The sequence below is a fragment of the Manacus vitellinus genome, unplaced genomic scaffold (assembly GCF_001715985.3).
Source record: "Manacus vitellinus isolate BGI_N305 unplaced genomic scaffold, ASM171598v3 scaffold_0_pilon, whole genome shotgun sequence".
In the NCBI taxonomy this organism is placed as follows: domain Eukaryota; kingdom Metazoa; phylum Chordata; class Aves; order Passeriformes; family Pipridae; genus Manacus; species Manacus vitellinus.
The window spans coordinates 45,232,484-45,250,407 of NW_021938789.1; the positions used below are offsets into that span (position 1 = coordinate 45,232,484).

Below are 17,924 nucleotides of genomic sequence, written 5' to 3' on the forward strand. Positions count from 1 at the left end.
GGGAAGGGAAGGGAAGGGAAGGGAAGGGAAGGGAAAAGCTTACACAAAGGGCTCTTAAGATTCATACAGCAAATACAAATTCAGTGACCTCAGGTGCTATCTGTAAGCAGCCCCGCCCAAGCCTCTCAGACCCAAATACTGCACCACTGAATCCACTGGGAATTTCTTCATGGAGTTCAGCGAGTACAGAGGAGAGACAAAAAGTTCACAACACAGTTAATCTAAGCAAAACAAAGTGCTGTCCTCAGGGACGTGCATCTCAGTCTTAAAACAAGTGCGGGGGGGGGGGAAGAAAAAAAATCTATCAAAACATCTCAGACAAATTCTTAAGCATGCTGTAATGCAATCAGTGTGTTCAAAGTCCCTTGCAGAGAATCACCAGGCTATCTTGATTTGTGTTATGTCCCTCTGTTTTATGTGACTCACCTGAATAAATGTCAAATCACAGTACTGGCAAAAAGGAAAAACAGTCTTGTTTCACTCATATTTTAAATCCCAATTTAGGTGCACAGCATAGTTCCATCATGGCTAGATGGATATATTCTGCAGTCCTCAAACAGTCCAAAACCCCCATTTTGTTAAGATTTTTCTTACTTCCTTCCACTGCTCACTTAGATGCCATAGCAGCAGCTTGAGGTCAGCTTCAAAGAGCTTTCCCTGAGCAAAACATCCACTCCACCAAGTTCGGTCTCCAAGTTGTGTAAATTGGCAAAGATACACAGAACTAAACTGACTTATACTTTACGCCAGCTAAAGATGTGGTGCAGTAAATTTGGTAATCGGAGGGGGAGCAGCCTGTTTGTGAGAGGCCAAAGCTGTAAGTATCGATTTTTTTTTTCATGGAGGCTAAAGGATTAATGTTGGCACAATGGGGCTCTTCTGGTTTTGCATGTCTGGTGTGTCTGGTTCAAAACAAAATGATCAAGGGGCATACAACCCTTCCTTCAGGTTTACTGTGAATTTCCTAGCCACTTCCCCAATTCCACTCACTCCTACCAACTCTGAAGCTACCTTGCCCTCGAGAGCAGAGGGTACTCAATGCCTGCCCAGAGATAGCTGTGCCTTTCATGGACAACCCTGGTTCCTTGCAGTACCTTGGAGCTAGTTGCTTCCTGGTTCAAAATGCCCTTCATTTGCAGCAGAAACAGCAGTGTAAATGACCTAGTATTGGCTGAGATTTTATGAACACTGCCCACTAGGTGCACTTTAAACACAGAGGGTGACACAGTCCCATCTACAGATAAAAAGTGAGGGAAGAAAAATTATCTGGGTGCTGAGAAACAAGTGTCTTATTAAGTTAAGGTGGGTGTTGTGGATTTACTTGCTCTCTGTTTTCAGTTAAAAGCACCTTTCACCTGTTCTCTTCCTTTCCCCACAACTGAACCCATAAATCTTTTTTTCTTTTCTTTTGCAAGAGTTCCTTTGCTCTTCCTCCCTTTTAGCATTTGCTTGTCCCCACATACAAATGAGCTGTTCCCTCCTAAAGGAAACAGACAGGAAAATGGTGCAGCAGCTTCTTGCCAGTGTCATGGAAGAAATTAATAATCGCAAAGTATTGCTGGGAGCTAGAAGAATATTAGTTTCTGAAAGCTTTCACCATTTTGTACACGGAAAACATTGCAAGAGCCAGCACAGAAGACACCTTTAGTTGCAAGACTGGTGTCACTGATGGGAAAAGGTAAGCCAGCAGTGGATACTGATAAGAGAAGCAGCAAGGATGAGGCAGTATTGAAAGCAGCCCCAAGGAGTTAGCACTTACTCCAGTAGAAATGGGGAAGCCAAGAGAGATAACTGAATAGCATGGTCAGGTTGAGAGGCAATGGTAGATGAGAGACAGAGACACAGCTTCACTGACCAGAACCAGTATTCAAAACAGTGTAAGTAAATTTTCATGCCATCTGTCACAAAGAAAACACAGGTACTATTTTAAGAGGAATATTCCTACACATTTCTGATTGAAACTTTTCTTAGTAAAAAACCCCCCCTTTAGAAGATCTTCCCTTTGTATTCAGCACAGCACTGGAATCCTTGCTGCCTGTACAGCCATTGACATTTCAGCTGATGCCAAGTGTCCCACCAGCTGAGAGGGGAGGAGAGACGGACATACAGATTGCAATCGGCCATGGTCTCTTGGGGTCAGAAGTGCTTGCTTTCAAGGTGGAGTGCATAACACATAGTTTGACTAGTAATGTTAAGTGTCTGTCATTAAGGGTAACATGCCAAGTCTATAATTAAATCATGATACTGTATAATACAGAAGGTTATACTGCATGAGTAGAGACAGCTGTCAAGTCCTGTGCCTTTTATTAATACATATGGCATGCACAGCATGTGTGTCTCTAACTACTTGCTAGCTCTACCCTCATAAATCATATTTGCCACTGTCTCTGATACTGGATAGCTTTAAAAAGCAAACCCCATCTGCTTCTTTGAAAACGCTTTGCAAGTGGAACTGCAGTAGGAAGGTTTCATGTGTGCTGATCTACCTGACTTGAAAAGAATAATGCTTCAGTATTTCCAAAAGGCAGCATTGTCTGGTTGAAAGGGAGAACACATCCAAATACCAGCTCTGTTACTGAGACCCTAAGTGGCCTTTGGGCCAGTAATTTAGCTCTCAATCTCTCCGCATAGAGAGAGAAGAGACCTGGCAGAGCTGAAGGGTGATAACTAATTAAAGAGAAAATGCTTGCTTAGTACCCTGGGGATGTAAACCAAATACTACTTCACATCAAGAAGCTTTGCTTAATTGACATGAAGGAGAAGCTGGAAACACCAAACACCAGAAATGTGGCACACTGATATCTAGCCATAAATGGTACTTGGCAGTCTCATGAAACAGACTCACAGGTAGAGGCACTGCCTGCAAATCTCTCCACTTCATAACTCCTGTTGAAAGAGGGTATAGAGGCAGGGAGGAAGGTTGCTGCTCCATGCTTACACAGATACAGGGTCCTGGATCCCCTGCAGGGAGCAGGAGGTGGCACCGCTGAGAGCACCTCTACAGCCTTTTCAACAGCTTAACCTAGGATGTCCACCCTGCTCCTCATCAGGATGAGGACATCTAAAAAGTAAAAACTCAGCTCATGTTTTAAGGTTGCTGTTCCTCTAAATTTAATGTGAGGTTGTACATGAAGAATCACTACTATAGACACCTTTCCTTGCCTGGCATTGCTGAAGTGAGCAGTCTCTAAGATTCCATACCCTTGACTTTGACAGGACACTTGAATAAAGCCCTGCTCACAGGGGTTCTGCAAACATCCAGATTTTCAAGACTTACCACAGAGCAAGCTTCTCATGAAATTAACAGGATGCTTGTTACTGACTTTCAGTGGTAGCTGAATCAACTGCCCAGAAGCTGAAACCAGGAGAGCCCTGAGCACTTCCTGGCTCTGCGCCACCAGAGCACTCTGTGTGTTTAACTTTTGAGCGTGTGAACAGTCCCTTTCAAGTTGGTGCCCCCACAACATGTCCTGATTAAGCAAGGTTAAGATCCCTGGTCTCCTGGCTCACACTGCTGGCCCCGTGCACCTGAATACATTGTCTCCTTCATCACTTCTGCTGAGATGAATGCCACAAGTGCTTAAACCTAACTACTAAATGCATTTCACATCACTCAAGGATGGCTGAGTAAAGTTGATAATTTTTGATGCAAAACAGACCTGCATACACACACTTTGCTGAGGCAAAAGCTGAATCAAGCCCAGTACAGACCTACCTTTAACAGAGGCTGAGTAGGTGGAAATGATGCAAAGGAATAGCACAGTAAGAAGAATCATGCTGGACTCTGCCGAGCTCCTGACTGCAGCATGAAGTGTGAGAGCCTCCAGGAACTGAGCTGCTGAGTGGAGGGGAGCTTGCAGAGAGAGCCACCAACTCGGCCACACTGTTTATCTAGATGTAGTAAAGGTCAGATTCCAAATTCCACACTCAGGTACTAAGTTCATGAAAGGACTTCCAGTTAATTATTAAGAACTAAGGTAACTGGCGGTTTCTACCCCATTTTATCGATCACCTCGGCTTTCATTTTTGGATACTGAGCCGACACAGACACACTTCTAAGTAGGGGAGCCCACCTCCAGTCCTGGAAGAACCAGCAGATTCTGCCACCACTCCTCTCCCTGAACGAAAGGGCATTTTGTCACTTCTCAGTGATGAGTACTCGCTTGGCAGGGTCTGAGAGCAGGGCAAACCAAGCCTTGCTTCACACCCCTATTTTCCTCTTTTCTTATGCTCACTTCACCACCTCCCCTGATATGCCTCTGGCTGACTAACCCACATTGCTTCCCTGCTTCCTCTGAGGGTAAATCCCATGCCATCTTGCACTAAGCCCCATGGCCACAGGGCTCACTAAAGGATCTCTTTTAGGTGTCACTGGGGCAAGTGTCCCATGGGCCAAACCCCCATGTTTCTTGGCACAGCATGGGTGTCACATCCTGTGAGGGGGGCACGCCTCTCTCCCAGCATATGAAGCCTCCTCAGCTCTGCGAGAAGGGAGGATCTGCTCCTACTTATAGAGCCATCACCACACCCTTCCACTCCACTTCCACAGGCTACTTTAGCAAGACTTCAATCTACAAACACTCCAAATGGAAAAGTGCCACCCCAGGCTGCATTTAGCTGCTCCCAATGGGCCACTTCTGCCACCAGATCCTCTGTATTAATAAGGGATCATGGTAAAAGAGAAGTTGAACACCATGTATGTCAATCATCGCCCAGCAGTGGGAAACAACTGGTCCATGCCAATGCTTCTCCCTCGTGTTCATCTCTCTGCACCTTGTGGAAGTTCCCCCTGGAAATATTCCTGTGTTTTGTGTGTGCGTGTGCACATGAGAAGGAGATTAGGAAACCCTAGGGTCTGCTACTGCTTATTCACCATTTGTGGTTATTTACGCTGCTTCCCCAGCGCAGGCTGTGACACACTCCTGAATTCAAAGGACTGAGGCAGAGGACTTCAGCTAATCCTTTTGTTGCATTTAGTAAACAATGAGCTTGCCACACTTTCAGTGCTTTCTTGAAAAAAATAAGGACCCAATCTTACTGCAAAACCAGCTCTGGTTAGAGGGAGACTAAAGGTATGGATCCAGATTTGGAAATGCAGCATTGACACTTCTCCAAAGGAGGAGTTGATGTTGGTCTGAAATCTGGACAAGAGAAACTGTCCTCTTCTTATGCTCTCGGAACACAGGAAATTTATTTCTTCCTTGAAAGAAAGTAATTTTTAAAAAAGGCTCTCTTAGACACTAGAATATCAGAGACAGATCCCCTGCTGATGTAAATCGCCATATCTTTTTGGACACCACTGTAGTGGTGCCAATTACAGAACTAAGGATACAAGCATCATATAGAGAAATAGAGTACATACATTGTCACACGCATAAATGTTTATACACCCATATGCATTTCCACAACACAGACTTGGAATGTTCTTCAAATGTCTTAAGAAAAGACATTTAACTGAGCCTCGCCTCAGTTACGGCTGGAGTTAATCAGCAGTGACTTCCTTTAAGTGAGATTACACCAGTGAAACAAGTGTTGCGCCCACCAAAGTCCACACCACGCAGAGGTTGCAGGATCAGCCCCCAATGTACGTTTCACGCCATGCTGGCATATGTGCTGGGGTCAAAGTGTTTCTTTTGCTGCACATTTTCCAGAGTCCAAACTATATCTTTATACAACCTAATAAAACTAATGAGGTTTCCTCCCAAGTTCTGAGGCCAACAAAATGTTTCTGTCTTCTCTTCACAAGCGACAGCATCAAGATCTTGGTTTTCAACTCAAACCTTCGGATATGTGCACCAAAGTACCCGTGTTCATCTTCACCCTTCAGCTGGTGCCTGTGTGCCCCAGCTCCCAGTGTTTGGCTGAATAAGACTGCCCCATTTCTGCTATAATGTGGGGTTGGAGATGCCCAGCCATGTCACTGGCCAAAGGTGGGTTATGACTGTCACTTGCACCCTAAGCCCCTCCTCAAGAGTGCGGCAGTCAGACCTGGCCCACAGAGAATAATGTCTGTGTCCACACCTGAGCCTCCTGAGTATCTTTTTTCTTCTCTCCATTCTCTGCCCCTTGACCTGCAGTTTTAAGCTTTGGGGTGTTCAGTTCTTTCTGTTGCTGGGGGGGACAGTGACTCACCATTTCGATGAGCATCCTGAAAAAGTCATGTTAAGGCTCTATCAAAGTAATGAAATTCAGACAGACAGCTCTTTCTCAATATTTGCAACTGCTCAGGTCTTCATTTGGCTTTGTCACCACTTGGCACTTGGCAGACTTCAGAAAACATTGCATTACCCTGTGTCAGTGTCTGAGGGCATTGGGGTCTGGATTAGCGGCACTGACGCTTTGCAAAGTGCAGTATGAGAAAAGCAAAATGCGTAAGCAGTTTCTTCATTCTAAGAAAAAGCACACTTATTATGTGAATTTGTCAGATGTCTTTAGCTTTTTTTAAAAAAAGCAAGCAAGCAAATGAGTTTATATTGGTAACTCATATGCAGCCTTTCAACGACCAGAAGAGAATGAAGGATTATCCATGACAGTGGAGCATTTGGACTTGTGTGATGCTGGCGTGTCAAGATAGATATTAATAGTAACACGAGTGAGGTTTTAAATAGACCCTAGCAAATGCAAATCTAGCTATTTTTAAAGTCATGTACAGAATAGGAATCACAAATTAAATCAAGTATTACAGCAAATACTGCATTCCAACAGCAGTTAAAAGGTCAGTGTCTTACTATAGTGACACCGTACAATTTTGTGACTTCAACACAGCTGTAGTAAACCTGAAACCAGCACTAAAACTGTAAGAGTGTGTATATCTGGAACCAATGAAACCTGAGACAAACACTGATGCAGATGAAAAGGGTATTATGGTAGTGCACACTCGTGTGTTTGCTAACTTTGTGTGCCTCGTTAACCAGGGGCAAACAGATATCCACATACTTGGGCTGCCCAAAATATATTGTTCTCATAGAACACAATCCCAGTCTCCAGAACTGACTCCTCTAATAGGGCAGCATTCTTCCATGGAGTTATGTGGAGGCAAAAGCACGCTGCCCTTCGCTGGGTATTGACACTGGAGTTTAAAAAGCTCATTGTCGGTGGCCTTTAAAAACAGGAAGCCCGGAAGCGAGCACCCTTTTTCAGGGGCCTGGGAGAACGCGGCACTGCCGGGGGGACCCCTGGGGCTCGAAATCCGCCCTGAGGAATGCCACCGGTTAAAAATACTCGGCTGGCCCCTGCGTGAACTCAGCGTGACCATCAAAACCATCGGACAAAACCGAGGTTTTCCTGCTTTTCGCTGCCCGGATCCCCTCGGAGCATCCCCTCACGGACGCACGCAGCAGCAGCGCCAGCCCCCGCCGCCAGGGGCGCCCCGCCGCCCGCGCTCACCGTGACCGCCGCCCGGCCCCCCGCCGGGACCCGGAGGCGTGGCGCGGCGCGCACGCGCCTGCGCGTGAGGGGCTGCGCTCCGCCCCCTCCCCGCGCCCGGGCGTGCCGGGGCGGCTCGCGGGTACGTTGCGGCCCCTCGGGGAGCGCTGGGGGAGCAGGAACATGGCGGCCCCCAGGGGCCCGGCGCGGCGCGGTGCGGGTACGGCTCCAGGCTCACCGCCGCCTGGGTGGGGGGCACGGCCCTCCCGGGCGCTGTGGCCGGCCCTGTGCAGCTATGAGGGACTTACTGCGTGTCTAGATACAGATACACGTGTGTGCATATGCCTGTGTCTGTGCGCCTGTGTACGCGCACACAGGTGTACGCGCAGCGCTCGGCGTCCGCACGCCCTCAGACGGGGAAGTCGGAGTGTGCCAGCGGAAACGCCGCTGGTTCTGTGGTGCTTTGTGTGTCTCCTGGCTCTGCTGTCCCTGCAAGAGCCGGAGGGTTGCTGTTTTCTGCCGGATGTAGGTGCGGCGTTCTGCGGCGAAGTGGTTACCTTTGGAGAGTTACGTGGGTGTCGAGCGCAGGGGAGCTGCTAGGATGGAAAAGTAATGCTTGCCATTGTAATTGTAATTGGTTTGATCACAGAATGTTTTGCTGAGTAACAGTCTGTCCCCTTGCTGTGTTTGTCCAGTGACAGTGGCAAGCCTCTGTCACTGTGCAGTGTCTTCGGTTTTCAAAAGAAATAAAAATTAATTTTGAAGGAGTACAGCACGTTCACACTTCTTTTTTCCCCAAAAAGAATGGCTTCAGTGCCTTAAAAATTACATTTCTCTAAGATGCTGCCATAGTTACATCGTAAGATACCTCTTTAATTTTTTTCTGTTTGTGTATTTGAGAACAGTTTGTGTACACGTACTGGTACTGCTATTTTTTTTTCTTTTACATTAGATTCAGTTTGATTCCCTACTTTTATGCAGTTGTGTTTTCACAAAATTTTTACTTGGAAACTATTGACTAGTTGCAGATGTGGCAGGCAGAGTTTTAGACTATCTGAATGCAGGTCATAATCTCTGTAGTATTTTCTATGTTACTGTTTGCAGAGGAACTAACATAACTTTAAACAAACAGAAAAAGCCTCTTATTTATTATTTTTCTTTATTCAGGTTTACGGTAGGTGTTGAATGATACTTGTTCTAATTGACCTCGTTAATAACACTCATACAATTGTTTTGTTTCCTAGAGAATTGGTGAGCAGAAAGCTTTCTTTTAGTGAAATATTTAGCTCATGCTGAGAAACAAGTCAGAAAACCCGGCCAAAAGCTAATGTCATCCGAAACGCCAACAGACAGTCCAGAGGTGCCAATGGAAAATACCCTTTTCCCTGAAGTTCCTGATGTGGAAGGAAAGGTGAAGTCAAATGACAGTCCAGTAGAGAGACAGGAGGCAGGCTTAGAAAAGGAAGAGTGCTCTGAGCCCATGTCCAAAAGACAAAGGAAGAAGTTATTGAAGCAGAAACAGTGGGAGGAACAAAAAGATCTACGGAGGTATGGTTTGCAAAATAGCTTTCCTAGGTTCACATGTAATGTTTAGTGCTAATAATAATGATGTGTCATCAGAATTTTCTGGTAAATGGCTTTAGCAAATCAAGGCAGTTGAACCAGTTTTCTCCCACACCAGGTTTAAAGCAGTAGCCGCAGGCTACTCCATCTACACTTGAAGAGGCTGTAAAGGTAAGCATCCCCTCTTCTTATTAGAAGTGTTCCTCAGCTTGGAGATGTCAGGAGGTATTCAAACATGCACGGTTTTGATTTGTCAGAGGGGAGAGATAACCTGTGCCCTTGTTCCCTTCTGCGTGGGCTGCACCCTCTTTCCCAGGTGGTGTCACACTTGGTGAATCTTACTAAGACAGTGAACAAAAGCAAATACTTTTGACATGTGAAATGCAGTCCTGTAAGTTATGTTGATTTACAGTCTGTTAGAATAGTTTTGAAAGATGATGATCTGCTGTTCTGTTGTGTTGAGAGAAAGTGTATCTGCCAATGAGCTGATGGTGGGTTATCCTTGTCCTGCTGACTGCAAGGTGTTCCTTCCCAAGGCAGCGGCTGTTGCTGTCTTTGAAATGTGATCTCCCAACTGCCCACTCCCATCAGGAGACTGGGAAGGAACAATTGCTTCAGAAGCTTTTTGGAAAACTGTTCAGTGAAAGAGGATGTAAATTGCCTTCCACATTCTGATTCCGATACTGTGATTTTTGTCAATCTTTTTGTTAATTCTTTTATGAGACTTGACTCAGAGCATGGACTCCTTAAATCCATGAGACTCCCAGTAGTGAGTTCATTGAATTTGTGTCAGATGCCCGTCTTTGTAGGTACATACAGAACTTCACAAAGATGGGGGTGTGTTTCGTGCTGGTCTCAGCCTAATACAAATGCAGGCAACATTTAACAAGTTTAAACTACCGCAGTCACAGGACAACCACCTTGGTCCTAGAAGTCTGCATTTGCGTGCATAACATGCACCTCAGCACATTTGGCACCACTTTTTGAGGATTGATTTGTTTGTTTATTTAGGCAGAAACGAAAAGAAAAACGCCAGAAGAGAAAACTAGAACGTCAGTCAAAATTGGATTCCAGTAATGAAGGGAATGACAGAAAGTGCATGCGCAGGGAAGTTGTTCCTAGCACACTTCGCCTCATTGTGGATTGCAGCTTTGATGACCTGATGGTGTTAAAGGTAAAAGGAACTTACATTGAGAGGTTCTCCAGTGACAGTTCTGATGCAATGTCAGAGCACAAAAACTGGAGAGCTGCTTGCAGGGCACAGTTAGCAGGCTTCACATTGTGGTGGCTCCCAGACCTGCTCATGTCAGTTGCAGAATTTTTTAGGCTTTGGGCCATACTTTATGTAAGTTTGCCAGAGATTCTGTTTGCCTACATGGGGATGCAGTAAATTGATTTGATTCCAAAAGCAGAAATATAGAAAGAGTTTATACCAGGTGTTCACCATGACATTGGATGCACTTCTACCTCAAAATGGTTTTGCTAAAAGGGACTGCAAATGCCACATGCAGTTGCTTTCTCTTTCAAAGTGGTCATGAGGATCCCAACCCTCTTAGTAAGTGTCTGTGGAAATTAAGATTTTGACTATTGTGACGATAGTGGGCTTGTTCTCACAGTCACACAAGAGGTTATTGGGACAGGAGGACACTCTTCAGCCCATCTCTAAAGTTATCTTAGATAAGGATGAAAGAACAGGTGCAATGATCAGCAGGATAGATAAATATGGGGAAGATCAGTGGGATACCCAGCCACAGGTCAAGATGCTTGGTGTGGTGTTTTGAGAAGAAAGCACCTCTAACTATACTAGGAAAGTTAACCTGCAGCCTCCTGTAAGAGTGCAGCCTTTGGTGTCTGAGGCAGACATCATGACTCCCTGTGCCCGAGCCCTTCTGCTGCCACCAGGACTTCACTGCCCTGTAAGAGCTTGAATTCCAGCTTTTGCACAGCCTGTCTGGCTGCTTGGGGAGTGTAATGCAGAGCATGTGTAGCACTAATGGAGCCTAGTGCCACTCACCACAGAATTTTGGGGAAGCTCCAGTTGGCTTTTTGGAACTTCGTTCCCTGAGGAGCCTTTCAGCAGTGCCCCAGAAGAGAGCAGAGGACCCCCTTGATAGTTTCAGAGATGCTGACCAGATGTTTCCTGCTGACTTCATCCTTTGTGAAACACATTTCCTTCCTTAGGCAGAGCTCCATTAGGCCTGATATAAAAACTGGCACCTCTGCAGATGTTAAGGAAGGGTGAAGCACACTGTAGGTGACAATGGTTGTGGTCTTTATCAGTAAGGTAGATTAGAGGCTTTCTCTAGTGTCTGTAAAACTTATGTTGCAATATTTTCACAGGTCTAGTTTATTTGAAATTCTTTGAAGATAAAAAATATCAAAGCGTTATAATGATGTTTCTTTCTAAAATAGGAATTGATTATATTTATAAAACACTACTTTTGAGACACTGAGAATAAAACTGTGTAATGTACCTTACAAAAGCCATAATTGGCTCAAAAATAAGTCTGCTGCATTTTAAATAGTAATAGTTTAGCTGTTGTCCTAGGACATCCAATTTGTCAGTCAAAATGCTGGAGCCAGACGCTAGGTTATTTGCATTGTTCTGGGGTTCTTCAGGTTAATTATGCATAATTAATTTTCTTAAATATAAACTGTATGTTCTCAAGATTTTCCCATGGGTTAAAGACTGAGTATTGTCACAGCGATAGATCTGTTTGATTCCTCAGATTAATTTTGTCTGTTATAACATATAATTAAATATCTGTAATGTTTGTTTGGGGCTTTTTTCCTAGAATAATGCAAATCACATATACAGAGGTGTCTAAGTACACTTGTATGGGAAGATGTGTGTGTTTTCTTGCCAACATAATCCCTGCACAGTGGCTGTTTCTTCTCTCAGGATCTGATGTCCGCACTCTCTCAGTAGTCACTTTTGCCAGTTAAAAGCTTCCTTTTTCTCTCTTTAGCTTCTGACTGGCTCATGGTAAAGCATTTTGTGATGGTCTGTATGAAGGACTAAGTAAAAACAAATTATGTTGTGTACAGGATGTTAAGAAGCTTCACAAGCAGATTCAGAGATGTTATGCAGAAAACCGCAAGGCATTTCATCCTGTGCAGGTATGTTTAAACAAACTGACTGCTGCCATTTACCAAACATATGAGAAGGGGTGAGAACTGTAGTAGAAAAAAAATATTTGAGCTGCCTCTTTTTAATAAGAAAATTACTTCTATTTTAACAGATTAAATTCCAACCCATGTAAATAAAAATCCCCATATATATGAATAAGTATGTGTGTGCAGGTGAAGATACTGGAGTGTGCCTCTAAGGTCTTGTTGATACTCAGTTTTATCTGTGTCAGATTAAAAAAAAAAAGTGAGTTCAAATGCATACTTGTCTTTTAAATGTATCACTAACTGTATGAATATGGTCCTAGTATCAATTCCATCTAAAAAATATTAAAAGATTTAGCTAATAGTTAAGGGTAGAAAAAGTCTTATATAGTTAAGGGTAGACAGAGAGGACATAGATTGTGGCATATTAACATTTTTGTATTTTGTACCTCTTTTTTGTTCTGTTTGAAGTTTTACTTGACCAGCCATGGTGGACAGCTGAAGAGCAACATGAATGAAAATGACAAAGGATGGGTGAACTGGAAGGTGAATAATTGAGTATTTCTGTAAAAAAGGAAAACAAAATCTTGATTGTAGTTGCTAACTAGATTGTTAGTTGTGAAGAGCGTTTGCTTTTTCCATGTGGGTTTTTCTAACACATAAGAGCAATGGCATATTGGAAATAGTGTAGCTCTTTCTGCTTTTTAATTGATTTAACTTGCATAAGCCAAAGACTGCTTATCTTGACTCTATATTTGATTTTTGCTTGGAAAACTACACACATATCTGTTTTCACCTGCTTTTATTGAACAAATTTCATTCCCTGATAGACAAAACAAGGCTGCTTGATTTAGGCAGTTCTGACAGTCATCTGTCTTGACAGTGCTCTTTTTTTCTTGGCCAAAATAATACTTTGAATATCAGGATGCTTTCATCACACTGCCTCTCAGTATTGAAGTGTTCTTTAGAGAGGAAGCTTGTCTAATGGTCAAACTCACGTTGGTTTTCCTTGTAATTCCCTGTTAAACCACTGCTTCAACAACATCAAAGGAAGAGCACTCTGCATAAATAAAACCAGACCTATTTTCAGCATTTCTTGTGCAATAGCTGCTTTGCAACAGCATAGCATAAACCTCTCTTAGCGAACAGTTAACGTGAACTAAGGATTTACTTCTGATTTCACTTTTTTTGGAAAGGTGAACTGGAAAATTACTTGGATCCTTAGGAGAAATATGCTCACATTTGAAGGGAATCGCAGGAACTTTAAGGATTTGTAAGGTTCTTTGGAGGTTTCAGAAAATTTCCTGTTGATTTTCACAAGTCAGTGCCATAGGGACTGGATTGTTTTTGCAGAAATCAATGTGCAGTGTGATACACCCTTAAACACGAATGAGGGACGTGGAATGACCACAATTCTATTGGATTTATTTTTGCTGGTCCCATTTAGGTCTGTAAAGCTTGGGCAGCAGTTTATCTGTTGAATGTAACTTCTTTTAACTACCTTTTTTTGAGGACATCCAAATTAGAACAGAGCACTACAGTGAGCTAATAAAGAAAGAAGACCTAGTATATCTTACCTCAGATTCCCCAGATGTTCTCAAAGAGCTTGATGAGAAGAAAGCCTATGTGATTGGAGGACTGGTGGATCATAATCACCACAAGGTAAACCGTGGATCTGTTTCTTTATAGCTTTTTTCTGTTTTAGCACCTTGTTGGACATAAACACTGTTGTTTCTACACTAACAAAATAAATAATAAGAAAACTTCTTGAAAAAAAGACTTAAAAAAATTTTAGAAGAAATTTGAAAAAAAGCTTTTGTGGTAGCAGTGGCTTGTGTTCCAGAATGCAGGCATGCTGGGCTTTTTTGGACTTTATCTTTTCATTTTAAATATAGGAATGGAATTAATAACACTGCTCAGCTTACTGAGAGCCATAGTTTCAGACAGAAGGGTTTGGTTTCCATTAATGCACTTGCAAGTGTACGTGCATGCTTAGATGCCCACATGCCCAAATATAGATGAACAGCAGCACTTGCATCTTGGGTGTCTTTTTTTAATAAGTTTGCTTCTCAGGAGAACTTGGCTGAGTAATACACATGCCTCAGAGATCTAGTTCCATACCTGTACATGGGATCGTGCTGTGGGGACCTGGAATATCATAGAGAATGCAGCTGGGAAACTGCTGTTACTACTTTAATATTTTGGTGGGGTGCTAAAAAAAGGGATGTCTCTTCGACAGCGCTTAGTCCAGTGAAAGGCTGGGAGGGAGCTGAAGCAGATCCTTTACATAGACTTTGTGATATAGAGTGTTTACACAATTCTAAAGACTTTTTTTGCCCACCTTGGGCACAGGAGTTTTCAGGTATAAGAAAGCAAGCAAAATTTCTTTATCCTTTACTCTTCCTCTGCAAAAATACACAGTGACTGCAATGTGAGTAACGTTGTACTTAAGCATAAGCTCACCTTTAAAACAGTCCGTGGCTGACTTGTTCTAGAGCTGCAGCTGCATGAAGTTTTATTTACAATCCTTTAGACCATTGGTCACAGTGTGACGTATGCAGAAAGTAGTGAGTTTTCCAAAAGGTAGCCCTTTTGAGGCAGATAACCAGGTAAATTTCTTTTTGCAACTGTCTTCTAAAGCAAGATCATGGCAGCACCAGTAAAACTCTTGTCAGAAAATTATACTTGTAATAAATCTGCATGGGCTGATCCAGAATGGTGATTCTGAATGCACTCATTTAGGTGTCTTTCCCACAGGGAATAACTTACAAAAAAGCTGTAGAGCAAGGCATTGGTCATGCACAGCTCCCACTCAGAAACTTTGTCAAGATGAACAGTCGGAAAGTGTTAGCTGTCAATCATGGTAAGTTTTAAATCATAAAATAATGACATTGTTGTAGAATATACCTGTGATATTTACAGTTTGAACCCTTAAACTGTGCACTGCAGTGCAGGTACCTCAACCTTGTTTTATTATGTTGATATTGCCTTTGGGATACAATAATTGCCCTGACCTTAATTTAACTATATTATAGAAATAGTTAAATGTAAATGATGGTGTCTAAGCGACTCAGGAGTGCACCTCCTATCCTGTTGGCTTTTCTCATGAATACTTGTGGCATTCTTATCATCCTGGTCTTATTTCCAGGCTTAATGTATAAGTGTTGGAAATTATTCCATGTATTTCATGTCAGGGGAGAATACATGTTTGTAATGTTTTCACCTCCTTAGACAGCTTTGTTCAGCAGCAACTGCCTCGGTACCTGTAGACTCACCACAGCTGGTATCACTGGTACTCAGTCTGCTGAGCTTTCATAACTTATTTTTACCTGATTTGCTGGTTCTGATTGAAGCATTCGATTGCTTAACCAAGTCTTGAATTCCACTCCTTTTAAACTTCCAGTTTTATTACTAGATCATTTTTCAGTGTCAATAAACAAAAATACATGTAAAATGGAACCTGCTCAGATCTTTATGGAAATTTTTGACATGGTGTCAAAGGCTTTTTTGTGTCCCACTGCACATTATTTTATTTTATCTTACCTTGCTTTTTTCCAAGTTGTATTTTTTTTTATGTAACACATTGCTCAATGATACCTTTGTTTTCTTAAAGTGCTGTTGATTGGTGAGGTGTATTTTTCCATGATAATAAAGAGTACTTAAACATAGAGGAGACTATAGTATGTCACTGGACTTAAAAATTACCAAACCCCATATATTTGTAAGATTTTACATGTTTCTAAAACTTGATCTTAAACTGTTGCTTTATATAGAAAGAAAAAAGCTAATGATAGGAGTTTTTAGGAAGACTTTGGGCTGTCTGTGTGTTAGGGAGGGGTCAAAATCTTTCTTAAAGTGTATCCACAGCAGTATTCCTGTCAAACATGGGGAAGCATTGGTGCCTGTATACAAGGCACTGGTGAGACCTGAAGTATTGAGGGGGAGCATTTCTCTGTCTCTGAAAGAAATGGCTTGAAAATTGGAGCTACTGCAGAAAAGCAGTGCTGTGGGTACTGTCACACAACTGGAGACTCAGATCGCACTTGGCTTTAGGCTGCAGCAGTAGCAGAATTGCCTTATCTGTCCCTGGCTGCACTTCATCAGCTCCACTGGGAAGATGCCACAACAGGATGCACCTGAGCCTCTGGATGGGATGGATTTGGGGGTGTGTTCCTATCAGCAGTTCATTTATCTCCCTGTAAGAGAGCTGATGGGTTTTCTTGATGTTGCAGTGTTTGAGATCATCCTTGCCTACCTGGAGAAGAGAGACTGGAAGGAGGCCTTTTTCAGTGTCCTACCACAGAGGAAAGGGGCTGTTCCTCTGGGAGAAGCCAATGATTCATCCAAACATGCTCTGTCTGGAAAAGAAGATGAAGACAATGACTCGGACAGTGACTAGGCTTTAGAAGGAGATAATGGGAAAGATGCGACACACAATTCATGGGATAAATCTGGGACGTGAAGGAGTTACACTCCAAAGACCATCTGCTGTCTTTGTAATACTGAATTGTCTCAGTGCTCGGTAGTTCCATAGTTTGCCTAAAGCTGTTTGTGTACATGAAGGGTAAAGTTAAATGCAGTTTTTTACCCTGAAACTTCAATATTGTTAGCTTTAAGAAAAAAAAAGAAATGAATGGCAAATGTAGCATTTCTTTTTCCCAAGGGAGCTGTTTAATTTAATTTTTTAATATTACTTTTTTATACATACAAATTTGGGTGTAATAGCCAAGAGCATTAGTAGTTACTATTTTAATGTATGCATTCTTCTCCATTTCTACTCTAAATTTGCTTAAAAGCAATTAATGACAAGCGTTCCTGTGACCCCAAAACCTGCACCACTAGTGCCTGTTGCAAAGTGTGCACGAACACTCAAAACAAACAAACAAACAAACATTGTAATTTTCTTGAACTTCTCAACACACAGTTGCAATCAACTGAACTGCCCAGTTTGTATATTGTGTTTAGTTAGGTGGGGTCAATAGATGAAATATGAGTGTGGGGTTAAGGCAGTGCTTACACTTGAGCTTGAGTGGGATGGGTGTCAGCACAGATGCCAGTCATGTGCCTTGGTTGGCACATATTTTAGGCCAACTAACGCATACACAATAAACAGAGACAAATCACTATACTGTTTTATAGTACGAAAAGACAAGGAATTAGTTTTTGATAACAGGAATAAATATTTACATGGAATGCTCTCAGACATCTCTTAAAGAAATGTCCTTCTTTGAACCAGCTTCAGCTGCACAGTTAACAAAAGTGTAGAAAAACATGGAGGGAAGTTCTCTGCTTCACTGTGCTCTCCTCAAGGAAGATCAGCTCTGACATGCTTGTCTAACCAGGCCTCTCAGACCTCTGAGGTGATGGTGCCACACCATCTCCAAGCAATTTTTGCTCTCTGTGCCCAGAGAAATTTTTTTTTGAAGTGTAATTTGAATCTGCTTTGTTTCAGCTTAGGTAGATTTGTTCCCTGGCCATGATGGATTTGAGGAATAGGACATGACAAAAGAAGCTGCACAGAAGCTCTAGAAGAACGTGATCCCTGTGTTTTCCCACCAGGTGTCATTGCTGTGCTTAGGAAAGCTCTGGTTTTCATCACTAAGCTTTGTGAAGTTCCAGTATTGCCTGGACTATTGCTTAACAATCCTGAGCAGCTTCTGAACAGCAGAATACAGCCGGAGATCTTTATACCTGTCTAGTGAAACATTAGAAAGGCAATAAAGAAGGTATGGTTCAATGAATCTGAAAAGAAAATGTCGGAAAATATGAAAGGGGTATGGCAGAAAGTCAAACGTTCAGGCACAAACGGGCAAACTTCTTTTAGTGGCATGCAGTGGGGAGGTCACAAGAAGATGCCATAAGAAAGCCTGTTGTCTTGTTCC

General features: G+C 42.8%; 2 protein-coding genes across 9 annotated transcripts in view; one reads left to right on the forward strand and one right to left on the reverse strand.

Annotated features, from left to right (window-relative positions):
• MTTP (microsomal triglyceride transfer protein) overlaps nucleotides 1-3,908 on the reverse strand; it is a 28,617-nt gene extending 24,709 nt beyond the window's left edge. The window contains exon 1 of the mRNA XM_008933215.2: nucleotides 3,716-3,908. Within this exon, the coding sequence (XP_008931463.1) occupies nucleotides 3,716-3,776 (61 nt within the window). The 5' untranslated portion in view covers nucleotides 3,777-3,908. The remainder of the gene's footprint in view (nucleotides 1-3,715) is intronic.
• Nucleotides 3,909-7,437: 3,529 nt separating this feature from the next.
• Nucleotides 7,438-17,143, forward strand: TRMT10A (tRNA methyltransferase 10A). 8 transcript variants are annotated; one of them, XM_029962019.1, is made up of 9 exons: nucleotides 7,457-7,507; nucleotides 8,610-8,616; nucleotides 8,715-8,913; nucleotides 9,940-10,102; nucleotides 11,977-12,048; nucleotides 12,514-12,588; nucleotides 13,555-13,704; nucleotides 14,800-14,905; nucleotides 16,275-17,143. In XM_029962019.1, the coding sequence occupies exons 3-9, from the start codon at nucleotides 8,732-8,734 to the stop codon at nucleotides 16,439-16,441; spliced, it is 915 nt and encodes a 304-aa protein (XP_029817879.1). In that variant the 5' UTR covers nucleotides 7,457-7,507; nucleotides 8,610-8,616; nucleotides 8,715-8,731; the 3' UTR covers nucleotides 16,442-17,143. The 8 variants fall into 8 exon arrangements, with proteins under 8 accessions (XP_017928266.1, XP_029817879.1, XP_017928274.1 ...); XM_029962018.1 differs by lacking the exon at nucleotides 7,457-7,507 and adding an exon at nucleotides 7,531-7,585; XM_029962021.1 differs by lacking the exon at nucleotides 7,457-7,507 and adding an exon at nucleotides 7,877-7,894.
• Nucleotides 17,144-17,924: the final 781 nt, after the last annotated feature.

Coding starts and splice junctions, on each gene's coding strand:
- TRMT10A (XM_018072777.2), top strand. CDS start 8,693: ATGTCATCCGAAACGCCAACAGACAGTCCAGAGGTGCCAATGGAAAAT. Junction 12,589..13,554: donor AAGGATGGGTGAACTGGAAG/GTGAATAATTGA, acceptor CCTTTTTTTGAG/GACATCCAAATTAGAACAGA. Junction 14,906..16,274: donor AGTGTTAGCTGTCAATCATG/GTAAGTTTTAAA, acceptor TTGATGTTGCAG/TGTTTGAGATCATCCTTGCC.